Source organism: Cygnus olor, chromosome 8, assembly GCF_009769625.2.
Source record: "Cygnus olor isolate bCygOlo1 chromosome 8, bCygOlo1.pri.v2, whole genome shotgun sequence".
Lineage (NCBI taxonomy): Eukaryota > Metazoa > Chordata > Aves > Anseriformes > Anatidae > Cygnus > Cygnus olor.
Window position 1 is genome coordinate 31,160,294 of NC_049176.1, and position 16,706 is coordinate 31,176,999.

A 16,706-nucleotide genomic window follows, 5' to 3' on the forward strand; every position below is an offset into this window, starting at 1 on the left:
CGGTTTAGTAAACATAAAGCACACTGAGTCACAGCTCCGAACAGCTGAAATGGTTTGCTAGGGTAGATTAATACAGATGATTAGCACAATGAATAGTTTAGCTCTGTTTTCGGCTACCGCAGGTCTGAAGATTTGTAGTTTTGTGACTTAGAGCATTCTCCAAATGTTCGCAGAGTTACAGCGTGTGGATGTGTTAAAAGTGAATCCATACGGCTCGGGGTGCAACCAGAGAGCTCTCTGAATGACTCTAACCTGACGAGTAAAATATCCTCATTTTCAAAAGCTGGATGATCACGGATTAAGTAACATCTTTTTAAATTGCATGTGCTTCCAGATTATTCAAGCAGTTTCTGCTGGTTCTGCTCTATGACCAGCCCACGATCTCCAGTGAGCAATCCTCCGACTTCCCACAGTGCAGCTTAATACAGTCACAGATCGGTTGATAGGGCTTACTCAGAGTATCACCTGAAAACCAAATATGTCAAAACAGGTCATTTTTTGCAACGTGCTGCATACCTGAGTGGCTGTGCTCAGTGCAGGGTAACGATATCTTTGCCTTTCAGCAGTAGGATGGCAGTCATATGCATTTATTTTGAGAGGCTAAATAAGGACATAAAGTTCAAACAAGGTAAATCAGCGAGGTAGGCACTATTACTCTGTGAGTGCATAAAATATCTATGGTAGCAGAAAAGATTAAAATTACAAACAAAATCAATTTTTAAGCTTCCGTCCCTAAGGATAATGCTTTCAAGAAATTAATTTAGTAATGAAAAAATCTATTTAATTGTATTTTATAATTAATATAATGTGTCTGGCATGCTGGCTGAACACATAATGGACGACTGCATGGCCAGGCTTTCAAGGCAGGGAGTGGGGCGTACGGGCACGGCGGTTTGTGTGTGTCCTACAGAGTTCCCGGGAGTTATGGCCAGGATGCTTTTGGGAGCCACGTTCTTAACTTTCCTATGGAAGACCTTAAGGAAACTAAGTTGAGATGAAATGGAGGACAATTTTATGTTAAATTGTGACCTTTTCAGAAGCCAAGGAATCTGAGTTAAACAGGTCTAACATTTTTCCAACAGCATGTTCTACATTGCTGCGGTGACCTGGGTGGCCTTATTCTGACTCTCCTTTAAGAATTTCTGAATAATTTGCCTCATAAAGAGCTAAGTATTATTAATTAACTTTGTCTTTATGTCTAATGCCAGTGGCTGAGAGGAGCTTTTCAGGTAGATCAGGCACCATGCTTTGTAGCTCCCGGATTCGTTCCTGAGGTTCCTCTTCCATTCCCTACCCCGGTGTTTGTTTCACCACAAAGGACTTTCACTCTTACAGAACACGTATACCATCAGATTTATTATCTCCAGGTTAACCTGGTTCAAAACTGGGTTTAATTGCTATGGATGGCTTTGTGGATGAAAACATCTGAATTCTGTGGCAGATCCAGATGCAGACTCTTTTACCTGTGATTTACAAAAGTGAAATGAAAACAGTGAAATACAGTGCAGTTCGTCCTTTACATCATTCATGATTTTTCCCCTTGTTGAATCACAATCATCGCTGTGGTCTCCTGTCTAGATAGCTCCTTCTGTGTCTGAGGCCTGCTGTGAGAGCCAGCTCATGGTTTCCCAAGGAGGAGTTTCCAGAGCATTGGCAGGGGCGCAGGCACTCCATTTTGCACGGATGTGTGCACAGAAAGCTCGTGAGAGCCCCAGCTCCTTGATTTCTGCCGTGGGGCCACGTGGACAAGAGCCCTTGCTCCAACACACGTCGTCAGTGCACGGCACAAGGCAGCGAAGTGCCGAAGCCTTCGGACTCGCTGTGGGTGAGCCAGCTCCGGAGCCGGAAGCCGTCTAGCCACAACAGCACAGGATGGTGCCCCACCTAATTAAGCCTGTTGAAAGGCAGGGCTAATTAGTTTAGGTGGAGTGCCTTGTTAGCACAAGGATGTTGCTTCCAGGATCCAAGTTGGTTTCCCTGCACGTGTAAGCTTACCATCGCTCTCCGAGCCAGCCCACATGCACCCAGTGAGATAATACGCTGCACGGTGCTGCTAAATCCTAAGTGGGCAGCTAGGTAATTTCATAATCATATCCTGATTTTTCAGTGCCTTTCTCACACTTGTGCATTCACATGCACGCCATGTGCTCAGGAAGAAAACATTTCTAGTCACACACTACAATGTTCATCTTGCTGTGATCCGGCCTTCCCTTGTTTAGCCAGGGAAACAAAAACACAATCTGGCTCCCCATGGTGTACAGGATGCTGGAACTGGGATTTAAATCCTGGTCCTCAGTTCTAGATCTGGGTTGGCTGCTTATTTCTGCCAGTGGGCCTCTCCTCCCCCAGGCTGCAGCCCCCTGGGACAATTTCACGTCCCTTTGAGGAGCATGTCCAGTAGAGGTGTGATGGGATTCACTTCATTTAAACATTTGTGTCAGCCTTGGGAACTGTGGTCTGTGTTCTGAAACTCGTTCGAGGCATGTATTAATTTCCCGGCGAAATGTCATCTGAAAAAACATTTTCAGCATTCCTCCTCGAGATCTCTCCCGTATGTGTGCCGTCAGTCTCTGCACTTCTGCTAGGCTCTAAGGGGAGAGGTACCCTCTTACGTCGTGTTTCTCCTTCTGCCTTGTGATTAAGGCGGGACAACAAGGAATCGAGCCTGGTCAGTAAAACGATAACGTGCCAAACCGTGTGTTTGCTCCCCGAGATCAAGTTGGAGCAGAGCAATCTTTCCTGTTCATTCACCAGGCCAAGATTAGATTCTGCCCCTCTTGCCATTTCTGCTTCTCCCTGTCCCTGGACCGAGGAATTTCTACTATGCAGGCAAATCCCGTTCCCAGATTCCCCCGTGATATCACTGCTAAGTGACATCTGACAAAATGCTTCCTGCATTTTGTTACTTCCATTTGGCACCATAAAAGCACTGTCACTTACGCTCCTGATTTGTGGCAGCCACAATGTATTGTTCCCCCTGGGAGGGGGAAAGGAGGCTGCAGGCACTGCCCTGTGCTAAAACCCTGCAGGTGAGACCCTACCTCCAATCTAAATCCTTCTTCAGAGCTTCTTCAGCTTTCCTCTCTCATGACCATTTCAGGTTAAATGTTTAGGCTTACCTTCAGATCAGAAATGGCTTCTCTGGGAAGTCTCGTAGGCTTCTATTCACCCCCCTTAAGATTTTCATAGTGTTTATGCCTCGTTTTTGCAGCTCATTGTCATGCAGAAGGTGCAGTGGGGAATCTTTGTCATTTGTCTTTATGCTGTAACATTTAAAACCGAGGTTTAGACAGCTGTTTTAGAGTGCACGTGCATCAGATGCCTGTAAACACACCAAGTAAATGTAAGAGTACTTCCCGAGCTTAATTCAGGACCTTAACTTTTTGTTAGCTCGTCCTTTCCAAGTGGTGTCCCGTGCTCTCTTTCAGTTGGGCAGATGTCGGCATTACTTTTTCTATGGGAATGGAGATTCATGACAAAACATATCATGAAAACATGTCTGCGGCAATGCCCAGTGAAGCTTTGGTCCTTCCTTCTGAGCAGCATTTGGTAAATCCAGGTCTTTGCAAGACAGTCCCTTGAGACCAGCACTCTGACTTCTCCGTCAGCTCCTTGTGCTCAGCCTGGCGCTGAACTGCTGGGGTGGTCCCAGACGCGTGTCTTGGTTGCCTCCTCCAGTTCATCCTCCTCTGCTGGAAGGAGCAGTGCTCCTGGGACTCTCGGTACCCTGCTGCCCAAGCCAGCCGGCCATTAGAGGACTGCCTGCAACGGTGCACGCTGCTTGGGGGCACCCGCAGCGATTGCCACAAAGCCCAGCAAAAGTATCGGGAGAGCTGAGTGACTTCTCCAGCTCCCAAGGTACCAAACAGCAATCGCCCTGCTCTAGATTAATCGGTAAGCAGTTGCCCGCTTATTGCTAACAGCCAGTGATCTGTTCATCGAGTTGCCAGCCCGTGCGGGTCCTCGCTGACCCGACTCTCACGCCCCGGCCGCGGATCCGCCCAGCTGCCCACGGTGCCAGTGGGTACAACGTGGGCGCTGCAGGTTTGGCCAGTTCTGGCCGAGCTGGCTTCAGCGCTCCCAGCCCCGGGCTGACCTCTTGCTATGGGTTTCCTTGAAGTGTTTCGTTTTTGCCTCAAACCAGGGGCAGGGTCCCCCGTGGCCACTCTCCCTGCCCTCACCTTGGGGTGGTCACGGGGATCGCGGTCGAAGCAAGGCCTGGGGTGGCCACGCTGCCCGGCACCAGGTCTCTCCAGCGTGCCAGCTGCTCGTAAACGCCTTTGTTCGCTGTTGAGGGCTTCCATTCGCTGCTTGGCCTCAAGATACCGTCATTGCCACGAGATTAATGCAGCCTAACCAGCCACCTAAAAATTACAGGCCGATTTTGAAGAAAACGCGCGGCGAGCTGAGGAGCTGGCCGTCCTGCTGTGCAGGAGGATCAGGAATTTCAGCAGGAGCCAGCTCGATGAAGCAAGGAGCTTCTTAGTGGACCAAAGTGAAAAAGGAGAGCAGGGAAAGAGTGAGAACAAGGACTTGTTACACAGGAGGGATGTAAAAGCGTTGTGTAGGTGCGGGGGCTGATGTGGGGCAGGCCGCAGGCCAGCTGGAGCTGTGACTTGCAGGGGACGTGAGGGGAAAAGAGGGGAAAACAGAGACTGTGGTGTGGAGTAGGGAGGGAAACCTCAGGGAAAATGTGGGTCTGTTGATCCGTGGGGGAAACAGCCTAGTGAGAGCCAGTGCACAAATGGCTGAATTGCTCATTCTTGCCACAGCCGCCCCAGACAAAGCCTTTGCTGGATCTCAGCACCTGCCAGTGCCTGGGAAGGAGAGGGATGGGGAGCAGCAGGTCAGGGGCAATTTGGAGGGGGTAGCTGTGCTCAACTGCATGGCGCTGGGCAGGAGTCAAACTGGAAAAGCTGGTGGATGTGACTGCAAGGATGCTCTGAGTCGTTTGTGAAAAAACATGGTGCTTGGGAGGGTCCGTGACGGCTGGAAGAAGGACCCTTCCTGAGAAAAGCGAAGGGGGCCTGGGGAGCCATGGAGCGGTCAGGCTCCTCGGTCAGCACAGAGGGTGGTATCCGTTTCTGAACATGTAACGACACGAAATCAGGAACAGTAAATGCAGATTTGTAGGGGCAAATTCTTTTTGAAAGCTCCGACCTCCTTCTGCATTGGCTATGGGGACGGCATGGCTGTGGGGACGCGGGGCAGCCTGGGTGGGCACACGAAGCGGCGCTTTGGCACCGTTTCCCTCAGCATTCCCCCCCGGATGCTGGGGCAGCGTGGGGGGCCCAAACAGGATGGCATTGCTGGGCCTCCGGGCTCCACCTTGTCCTGATGGCTGCTGGCGGGGGAGTGCCTAGCAGTTCCCTGCAGCTACTGGGAGAAGTGTTAAGGCAGCGGCAGCAGCAGCAGCAGCAGCAGCAGCAAGGCGATGCTGGTGGTGAGCCACGAAGACAGCGCTGGGGACAGTGCTGCTCTGGGGGGGCTGGAGCAGCCGCCCCGTGATGCTGCAGCAGCGAGGAGCCTCGTGCAGCTGGTGGGGGAGGACAGGCACCCCCAGAGGGTGATTCAGCCCCTCGCAGGCGGCGTGCTGAGAATAGACCAGAATCACCCTTTGGAGGTCCCAGTCACTTTCCACTGACTGTGCAGGGAGCTTAGGTGATTAACTTTTAGCTGGCTAAAGATAGATCAGATGACCCCCCACACACACCCCGGTGACATTTCTCCGGGCTAATATTACTGCTTATCAGTGGTGCTCCGGTTACATCGCAGCTGGCTCGGTGGTCGGGCAGCAATCACATCGGCTGTTGACTCAGAAACATCACCGCTACTATGGCACTGAATGACTAGCAGACGTCTTCGCGCTGCGAGCCGTGTAAGCCGGCCGAGTCACGCTGCAGGCATTCCTCCCGTCACTGGGAGCCCCCGCGCCGGTTGTTAAATGAGCGCTGTTCCTTCTTGGGACCACCGCGGCATGGGGACGCGCATGGCTCGGTGTGCCACAGTCCTTGTGTCACTCCCCACAGGCAGGACATCTTTCTTCCTCCCTTTCTTTGCTTTCCACAGCGCCGTGTCCTCCCTCTGCTTGCTCCCTGCAGCCTTTCTCCTCGAACCTGGCCGAGCCTTTGACACTGCTGCGGGTGCTGCTGCAGCCTCTGCCTCGGCACCCTCAGCCTCTCCGAAGCCACTTCTCTGGTGGCTGAGTTTTCCCAGCAGCTTTTCTGGGCAGCCACGCTCGTGTGTCCCAGAAAGGACCCGTCTTTAATTAGAGTGCCTTATAATGGCTCTGGAGGGCGAATGCCAGACTCCTCGGCAGTGTAACATACGAGTTGGTTGCTATTGCTGCTCGTTGCTTTGAGAAGGTGAAACCCAGAAGTGCCCACCGAAATCTTGGCCTTGTTTTCCCTGAGGCTGGAGCGCATGTCAAACCCTTTCATCACCAATTTCAGCATTACAAGCGTTATTCCTGGCAACAGCATCTCGCTCATTTCCTGTCATTTTTCGCAATTAGCCGTAGAAAGCTTTCGCTTCGTTTTTTTCCCTATCTTCCTCTATCATCGCTGAATACAGGCTCCATTGTTCCTGCTGCTCTGGAGCCCGCGTGGAGCTTTTCTCTGCTTTCCCCCACAGCCGGGTTTCCTCCGGTGCCACCTCTCCAGCATCTCCCTGGGCGAGTCTGTGCCGGCTGCTCCGTGCCTTGCCTCTTTCCAGGGCTTTCACCACCCTCACCTCCGTTACCAGCGGAGGAGCCCATGCTTTTGAAGCGGAGTTTGCTAAAAGTGTTATCTGCGATGTGCCACGTGCCCTCCGTTTGCCTGCAGTGCCATGGCATCGGCTCCCACCCGGCTGTGCAGCGCCGGGGGGGGACGCGCAGAGCCCTCGCTGCCGCTGCGGGACGGCTGCAGGTGTGAGAAACGTGAGAGGGGGCAGCTGGAGCGACGGGCAGGACCGGAGTCCCAAAAATACGATCCGGAGGGGGCAGAAGGGCAGGCTCGTCCATTTGTTCGGGGCTTGCTCAAGAGGACTGGCTCCACCTGTTCCGCAGGTGCTGGGGCTTTGTGCCTCTCTTAGCACATCTGCACCTATCTTTGCAAAAGATATAATTAGTTTCATTGCACGCAGTGAAATGCTGGGGGGGCGGGGGGGGGACAGTGAATCTAAATGCTCCGTCGTTCCCATGATTGGAGATAAGGCCGTAACTCGGGCCCCGCAGCCTGCTGCGCCGGGAGCACACAAGTCTCTGGGACAAGGGGACGTGTTCGTGCGCTGCGTGGCATTGGGTGGGTGGTCTGCTGGGTGCTTCTGATCAACGGCAGGTCTTCTTTGGGGGGGTTTCTAGCTTTTGTGCTTGAACAAAAGTTGAAAATGTGGCCCCTGGATGCCCTGATCACCAAAAAGCACACGGCACCTCTCCAAAAAGCCCTGCGCTTACAGGGCGCAGGCTGCTTCAAGGCATAGGATGGCGCTACAAGGCCCAGGCATTTTCATTCTAGATTTGGAATGAATCACTGCAGTTGCGCTCTGCTCCTTTTATTTCGTTTCCTGTGAGTTTTCCAACCCGTCCACAGAACAATTTTCTCAAGTCTGTTTGTTGGGTCTGCTGGAACAATGGCTTAATTCAAGGAAATGGCTCTCTGCTCACGGCTAGTCATGAAGGCACTAACAGGATACATTAAACAAATAAATTATTTAGTGTCAGCCATTCACTCAGCATTGTCAGGGATAAATATGTAAACACGTCCGCACCATCTGTAAACAACCACGGGTACCTTGGGAAGGCAGAGGGTGAATGGCTGGCAGCCGGCACCGGTCCCTCTTCTGTCAAGTTTTGGCACGTCGCTCGTTGATGAACCTGTTCTGCTCAGCGTGCGCCATGCTCCGGGTCCTGGGGTGATGCTAGGCGCTGGCGAGGGATTGTCTCGGGGCATGTCACGAATCCCGCTCTCCCGGGTTAAAACAGGCACGTTCTTGTGTCGAGAGGGGCTGGAGGGAGCACCGCAGCTCGCCTGGATCTGTTGGACTTGTCTAAGCCGTGACCACACACGTGCCCTGGTAAATCACACAGGCCACCACCCTCATGGTTCCTTTTTTCTCTTTCTCTTTTCCTTTTTTCTTTTTTCTTTTTTCTTTTTTTCTTTTTTTCTTTTTTCTTTTTTCTCTTTTTTTTTCTGTTCTATTTTTTCTTTTTTTCTTTTTTTCTTTTTTTCTTTTTTTCTTTTTCTGTTTTTCTCTTTTTCTCTCCTTTTTCTCTCCTTTTTCTCTCCTTTTTCTCTCCTTTTTCTCTCCTTTTTCTCTCCTTTTTCTCTCCTTTTCCTTTTCCTTTTCCTTTTCCTTTTCCTTTTCCTTTTCCTTTTCCTTTTCCTTTTCCTTTTCCTTTTCCTTTTCCTTTTCCTTTTCCTTTTCCTTTTCCTTTTCCTTTTCCTCTTCTCTCTAATCTGCATCAGGGCTTGCAATCCAGTGGGTCTCAGCTGAGGCTGGTGGGTCAGGCTTTTGTGGCTCAGCTCTTCTGTGAGAGTGGCACAGAGAGGGCTTCCACCAGGGCAGTGCTTTCAACAAAACATTTTGGGTGCGTTCTGATATCCCGGTCTGTTGCTTGCTTAGGCATAAGCTCTTAGTCATTAGTAGTCGAGGACTGAGAAATGTGAATGAAGCCTTCAGTAAACATTAGTGCTATCTGTACTGCTCACAAAATTATAATCTGTCATTCAAATGATTATCCAGAGGATCTGCCTTCTCTTCTTAATCATTTCTTATCATCTCTAACAATGACAGCAATGACAGCAATGTGTAATGAATATGTTATATAATTAAAAATGGGTTGTCTTAAGATCCTCTAGCAAATGCTAAGTGATAAAGACTCCTAATGTATATTGTTACATTTTTAAAGAAACATCTATATCTGAAAATGTCTACTTTTTTATTCTGTAAGTTATTTTAAATATTTGTAAATAAGCAAAATATTCCTGTATGCCTAAAACCTCTAGAACCGGAGCTCTGTCCTGATTCACACTGAGGAGTAGGTACCTTTAAAAATTGTCAGTCTCATTAACAATATCATTTAATGTTATTACTTAATATTATTTCCAAACACTTCTACAAGTTAGGAGGCTGGGAGCATGCTTCTGGACATTTCCTAAGGCAGAGTTTTCAGTGACTGTAAGCAGTTTCCAGCACCACGATACACATTTACGTGTTTCCGTGCGAGGACACTGGACTCCAGAGCCCCCAGCTCACCAGGTAGCTGCAGCCCAGCTCGCGCACCGAACGCGGTGCCGCGCTGGCAGTTTGCTTCCCTGACACTAGTGGGAGGTAGTAAGCATTTTCCTCTGCAATACTGGTACTTCAGTTCATTTCTAATGAGCGTTCTGCTTCAGGTTTTGGTAAATGCTACCGGCTTGTGAAACTTGGGCATTCAAGGGACGCTTTGGTGCCTGCCCACTGGCGGGTGCTCCGTGCTGGTTTGGGATCAGGTCCGGTACTAAAGCCTTCCCAAGGCACAAGTGAGCCACTGATCTTTTTCTTCTTAATTTTAAATGAACAGATTTGATCCTGAGTCTGAATTGTTCTTGAGGTAAGGTTAAAACAGAGTGATACTGGTTTTTTATTTAACGGACTGGAATAATTGAGAAAATGGGAGTGTTGGTGAACTCGGGGGCCTTCCCTCGCGCCCCAGCTGATGCTGCTGCGCCGGCAGACTCGAGCTGTGTGCAGAGTGCTGGGGGGAGGCCGCCCTTAAATGTTCAAGAAGTTCATCATTATAAATAGCTGCAATTTATTGCAGCCAGGATGCAATTAAAAGTAAATAACCCAGAAGGTGCCGTACTGGCACAGTACACAAACAGCTTTGCACGTGGAATAGCATATACCTTAAAAGGTTGGGACTGCTGTGGGCTGCGATGACTTGCTTTTGAACCTTCACCTCAAGATCAAGGCTGATCTTTGAATTTTTCAGTGTGAAATGTATTTTTTCATAGGGACTAACATCTTCTTGTAGGCCTTAAGGGTTTACGAGTGAAGTTACAATGCATTTGAAGTAACTATTTCTTTTTTGCAGAATGAGGAAGTCTTTTATCAGTACAGTCAGTACATAATTTGATGTTTAATTGCAGAGGAGAGCTGAGTTTGTACAGATGTCTGCAAATACTCGTATTCAACCTTTCTCACCTGCCAGACTGGACAATCTGTTCACGAGACAGTAACCTTTAGCAATATGAGCCTGCTTGGGTGTGTTTTGTTAGTTTGTGGAAGACTTAACTTGTTTGGCACCGGCAATAGCCTACTGAGCAAAGAGAACTGCCGCTTATCTCCAATTTTTTAGCTCACCTGCTTGGGGTCTGGTGTTTTGGCCACTCTTAAAACGTTTTAGCCTTTCCACTTTCAGCCAGAAGCAGGAAACGCCACGTCTTTGCTTATCTATTTAAAAGTGACGAGGGTGACGGGAGGATCGTGAATAGATCAGGAGAGGGAGGAACTCACTTTGAATTTTGGCATTTGGGTCTGGTTCCTGGATGCTTCTCAACTCAGTTCATCTCCCGTGTGAGTTGAGGTCAAAGCTGCCCCTTTCTCCTGAAGCTTCGGGAGCAGCCCCATGCTCCGTGCCTCGGGCACTGCCGGCGCTGGGCGCTGGGCTGGGGGATGGCTGGTTTGTGGGCTGAGAAAGGAACCACGCCGGGCAGCTGCAGCTGCAGATAACGTCGGCCCCGTGCTCAAGGATATCCTGGCCCGCGGTGAGGGCTTGCCGGCGCGGTCTTGCCGCCGGCGAGAGGCACAGCGAGGGCGCGCGGGACGGAGCGGGCTGCGGGGAGAGCCAGGAGAGAGCTCGTTGTCCAAGCCCCCTTCACGGGCCTTCCGATGAGGTGCGTATTTGATCTTAGCTGAATCGCTCCCCAGAAAAGAGGATGATCTCCCAAACCGTTCACTTTCCAAGTATGCAAGGAGAAGACAAGCCTCAAGTCCATGTTCATTAGCAGCTCTCGTCGGGAGGAAAAGATAACAGAGGCGAGTCAGTAAATGGGACAAAACTTCTAAAAATGGGCGGCTAAGTCACTTTTCTAGTGAGAAGTATTGCATGTTTCATCAGCTAGCAGAGATGCAAAGAAAATAGAGGGGAAATAATACAAAAAAGTAGTTGTTGCAAAATACCAGCACATAAATAAATTGCATTTAAATGCATTCGAATATAAGAATTTTCAGAGTGCCCATTGAAAAACATTAGACCTTGGGCTTCTTCTGAGGGCTTGGCAAGTGTGGCCTCTGAATGGACTGGCAGCGACCAGGGCTGGAGATGAAGTGTCACCTTAGTTCCTGCTAAATTGCCATCTGGATCAAACGCCGTGTAATACTTGTGGTAAAACTGAAACGGACTCCTTTCGTTAATTGGTTCTTTATTCTGTCTCAAAAATGGTTTCACATATGGCACTGGAAAAAATTACGGAAATGCCAGTCAGAATATGGAGGTAATTTTACGGGTAGGAGCTCAGTTATGCAACACCCAAATATAAACTGAAACACGATACAGTTGAAGAGACGTCATGTAGTATTCCAGGAGACTATATCCAGAAATTGTACAACTGCTGCCGTCAGTGACTATGTGCGTTCGGCTCTACCGGCAGGGTTATCGAAACCTTCGGGAGAGGTTTAACAGTGTGTCTGGCAGGGGGTGTTGTACTCCCGATGCCCGTGGGAGTTTCACGTGGGTTTCGGGAAAGAAATGATGACAAGTAGCATCCGAACTTCTGATTGCTGTTGATGTGAATCCTTACAGTGACACTAGGTGCCATTCAGCAAGATAATCCCCATGCACTTCATTTTCCTCCTGTCAATTCTTTTTCTTTTCTCCCCACTTCTGTATATTCCCTCAGTTCTGCCACTTGTGTTTTTAACTCCCCTGTTGCTTCCAGTGCCCCCTGTGCCCTGCCCTGGCTCCACAGCAGCCTGCACTGCCGGGGTCAGCCCTGGCCCCAGAGCATCACCAGCACCGCCACGGGGTTAACCAGGGAGAGGAAGGGGCCGCAGGCACCATGCAGCCTCTGGTGGACGTAGGGACCGAGGTCACGGTTCCGTGTTTGCAAGATTACCTTTGTCCAGCTGAGACGCAGCAATTAGTTTTCTTGAGCCCCCCTCCCTGCACTTGGGCTGCGTCGCAGAGGCCTCAATGCCCCATGTGGGCACATACAAAGGATGGGCCACACACTGAACAGACCTGGTGCAGACCAAAGTTTCTTCCCTCTAAAAAAAATGGTTGAAACCCCTTGTATTTTTTTTTTCCTTGCAGTTAATGCTAACCATGTATTGACGTAGAGACCCTGCTGGCACGTCACGGTGTGCACATTGATTCCCGTGACTCAAACAAGATAAGCCAGTAGGTCAGACCTCCCTTGTTAGGACTCACAAGCCTGCTCTCGCTGGGTCCTGGGGAAGGCTCTGACTGTTCAGGGTGTGTGGTACTACAGATGCAGAGTGCAGCGTGCTATATCAAATGCAGCACTGACTGTGTTGTCTGCAGGGGCTGTTGCTCCAGGGATGGGCTGGTTCTTCTCAGGTTTTCTGTCCGGGGTTCTGTGGCATATGTTGTCCTTCAGCATTAGCAAAATGTACTGTTAGTTTTAAAATATTCAAATGTAATTAACATATATATGCATAAATATTAACTGCTAAGAAAGTTAGAAGATTTATGTTATTCCCTTCTAAGATCATTCCCGTAAAAAGTTAACTTCTAATCGGCTTTAAATGTGACTGCTCTTTTGGCTAGTCATGTAACTTTAAACATTTAGTAGGGGCTTGGAGAACGTGTTTTAATTTTACATGCTGTATTTCAAAAACACCTGGTGCGAATTTAGCTTTATCTATGGAATCACAGCCAGGTCTTTCACAATGTATTTGTAAATAGTCCCAACAAATTAACACACAGTGAGTGAGCAGAGCAGCTCGTGCCCGAGGAGGGCTGGTTGGATATGTGTTGGTGTCCCGGAGCCGGTAGGTCCCTGCCTGGCTCACTTAGGAAGTGGCTGAGGAGATGACCACCGAGCTCCTCAGAATGGTTGAGCTCTCGGTGTCTTCCTTCTGTCGAGCAGGATAGCATCTTTCCATCTGCATGGATGAATTTCTTGCAGCTTATAGGCAAGGGGTGTCTTGGCCGAGCACATGGAGCTAGTGAGAGAAGCGGATGGAGCCTCCGATCAGTAGCATCATTTACTTAGGAAAGTGAATGGGAAAAAAATAAAAAGGTATCAGTCAAAACCAGGAAACTGCTAAGAACTGAAGAGTCCAGGGACACGTGGTCTGCTGTGTCGGGTCTGTCGGGAGCCCTGCCACTGCTGCTGCGTGAGACCTGGGGGAGTTGTGGGCAGCGAGGCGACTGTGCCAGCTGGGGAAGGGGCAGAAACCCCAAGTTCTCTTAAGCTGGGTTCTGAAAAACAACTGCGCTGTCTTTCGCGTGGAAATGCGCACACTGCTGGCCTGGGCACTGAATCGAATTGAACAGTAGCAGAACTCACTGTTTTTCTGTCAAGGGACACTTAGCAAAACTAACACTTGACCACATGCTTGCCATTGAAATGACTAGAGATACCTGAAGGGGCAGTTTTCAAAACATCTGCATTTAAATTGTTAATCCAATGTCCTTTAAACATTGTGCCTGAAAAGGCCCAAGAGGCCCAGCGCTGGATTTTGCCACATTTTGTGGCCAGTGACCGTGCTCCAGCCCCGAGGAATCCCCGCGGGCACGCAGACTGCGCTCGGGCGGCCCGGCGACAGGCAGCCCTGGGGAGCAAGGGGCATTTTGCACATCCGTGCAAATACACCGTGCTAAAAATGCTAAGTCCTCCCTTTATAAATCATTCATTGTGTTTTCATCTCATTTTATAAAAACTAAAGCTAAAAGAAATGTAGAGCTGGCAGTAGCCTAGCACCAAACTTACTTTCTCTATACCAAACAATCTGAATTTTCCTTTTCCATTAATTCTCATTGTTCTTAACACATGACATTTTTTCCATGCTTCCCCCCCACCCCGTTTGCTACACAAAACTCAGACTACAGAGCAGGGGAATAGCCTGGACCCTTGCTCAGCTCCATGGAAAACACGTACATTATCAAGGGCAGATTCCTCTTCTCATCCTTTGGAAGTGAAGGCTTCAGGCGAAGCAGAGTGGTAGGGGCAGGCAGCGACGGACTGGGTCCTGCAATGCCGACCCCTGGCAAGGCTGGAAACCCCCAAATGGGCTAAACGGGTGCCTAGTGCCAGAGCCCCTCTCCTCCACAAAGCTATTCCTTCCCTGCCGTGGGAACGCACTCGTAGCTCACGCCGTGGTTCTGCTTACTTAGAAATCTTAGAGCAGAGTACTCTGCAATAACACGTTGCAGCCCATTATTTAAACATATGGCCAGCTCCTGTTGGTTTGCCTGGAGAGATGATTTTTCTCCTATTCCTAAAATAATGATTTAGTCCCTGTTAGTTTTATCAATGCAAACATTTTCTATTGCAAGAAATTTGAGCCCTTCCAGTTCAACTAATTTACGTGATAAAGTAGTTGGTGGAGAATATGCTTGTTAGACAGGGAATGTGCTCAAGTTCTGTATGTTTTGGCTGTTTCTACCTGCTTTCTGATATATGTATCGCGGAAGTGTGCATTCTGAGAGAGAGCGCTTGCCATGTTTGGAGCTCCGTGAGCACAGAAAAAAACCACACTAACCTTTGATGACAGAGATTCAGACTTACTGTTTCTTTTCTTTATCTGTGCTAAGTGCTTCCTGATAGTTCGTTGCTCAATTACTCCCTGGCAGCATTTATTTTCTGCTATGGAACTTCAAACGCTGAGCGCGGGGTTGCTGCACAACACTTGCTAACGTAGCTCAGTTGTGTTGTGGCTGTGGGTAAGGACGAGGAGGATTTCCCCTGCCGAAGGCAGCTCCCTCCCATGGGGCAGCTCCCTCCTGTGGGGTGGCCGGTGGGATCTCGAGGGGCTCTGCAGGGAGCTCACCCCTTGTAGGGAGGGCTGGGGTCTACACACGTATGGGGCACGCGTATGGCCAGCGCGTGTGCTAGAGAGCATTCACTTTGCTGTATATCATAGCAATCCTGACCACTGATGTCACTGTTACCTGCTCAGCCCGGGCCATTAGAAATGCTGAACTCATTAACTCTGACAGATTTATGGGGTAAAGCGTATGTCGCTGGTATTATGAGAAGCAGTTACATTCATAGGGAGATTTTATGATTCACCGTATCCGCTTATGTAAACCTTAACTTTTACGGCAAGAGCCGCTCGGGAGCACGTTGTCCTGCTGGCAGGGTCAGGGAGCGGAGCTGGGGGAGGCCGAGGAGCAGGGCTGGTGGGGAGCAGGTACTGGTGAGGCTGGGGAGCGGGGCCAGCATGGAGCTGTGGGCTCAGGAGCAGAGCTGGGCAAGGCTGGGGCGCGGGACCTGCGGGGCAGCACGGGCGGATGGCACCAGGGAGCGGGGCCACCAGGGTGCTGGAGCTGGTGGTCTGGGCTGGTGGGGAGTGGGGCTGGTGTGCTTCGGGTTGACGAATACAAAGTTGGGGAGCAGGAGTAGATGAAGTAGGGGAGCAGGCGTAGATGAAGTAGGAGAGCAGGATTAGATGAAGCGGGGCAGGATCGCTACAGAAAGCAGGGCAGCAGCACCACACGAAGCGAGTCAGGACCACCACACAAAGTGGGTCAGGACCAACACACAAAGCGGGGCAGGACCACTACATGAAGCAGGGCAGTAGCACCACATGAAGCGGGACAGCACCACCACGCAAAGTGGGGCAGTTAGGATCAGCGTGAAGGGGGTCAGGACCACCGCACGAAGCGGGACGGCACTACCACACGAAGCAGGGCAGTCAGGACCACATGAAGGGGGTCAGGGCCACCACACAAAGTGGGTCAGGACTACCACATGAAGCAAGTCAGGGCCACCACACAAAGTGTGTCAGGACCAGCACATGAAGCGGGGTAGCACCACCACACGAAGTGGGGCAGCGGCACCGCATGAAGCAAGTCAGGACCACCACATGAAGCAGGTCAGGACCACCACATGAAATGGGTCAGGACCACCACATGAAGCGGGTCAGGACCAGCACATGTAAGCGGGGCGGCACCACCACACGAAGTGGTTCAGGACCGCCGCACGAAGCGGGGCAGCGGGGCCGTACCACCCGCTCTGGCCAGCCGCGGGGCTGGCGCGGGAGCAGCCCTCGGGCACCACGGAGCAGCGGGGGCGGCCCGGCCCCGGCCGCCGGGAGCGGAGCGGAGCTGAGGGGGGGGAGCAGGGGCACGGAGGCGGGGGGAGCCCGGCCGCGGCCCGCGGGCGCCTCAGCAGGGCGGGCTGCGGGCTGCGGGTCTGCCCCGCCCGGGGCGCGGGGCCGGGGCGGGCCGGGGCGGGCCGGGGCGGGCGGCCGAGGGCCGGGCGGCCGCGGCGGGCGGGGATTTGCTCGGCGGCGGCCGGGGGAGCGCGGCGGCGGGCGCATGATGAAGGAGCGGTGCGGCACCTCCGGCAGCGCTGGCGGCGGCTCCGGCGGCTCCGGCATGGAGAGGCTGCCGCCGCGCCAGCCCGACTACATGTCCGTGTGCCTGTTCGCAGAGGAGCCCTACCAGAAGCTGGCCATGGAGACGCTGGAGGAGCTCGACTGGTGCCTGGACCAGCTGGAGACCATCCAGACCTACCGCTCCGTCAGCGAGATGGCCTCCAACAAGGTGA

The 16,706-nt window shown here is 51.1% G+C and overlaps 1 protein-coding gene across 8 annotated transcripts in view; it reads left to right on the forward strand.

Moving 5' to 3' along the window:
• The window catches only part of PDE4B (phosphodiesterase 4B), a 192,326-nt gene that overhangs the window by 148,606 nt on the left and 27,014 nt on the right, over window positions 1–16,706 (forward strand). For 7 of the 8 annotated variants that reach the window (XM_040565348.1, XM_040565349.1, XM_040565350.1 and 4 more), the window contains one exon: window positions 16,590–16,702. The exons of the other annotated variant lie outside the window; for it this stretch is intronic. In XM_040565348.1, coding sequence (XP_040421282.1) covers window positions 16,590–16,702 — 113 coding nt within the window. The remainder of the gene's footprint in view (window positions 1–16,589; window positions 16,703–16,706) is intronic. 8 annotated transcript variants of the gene reach the window in all.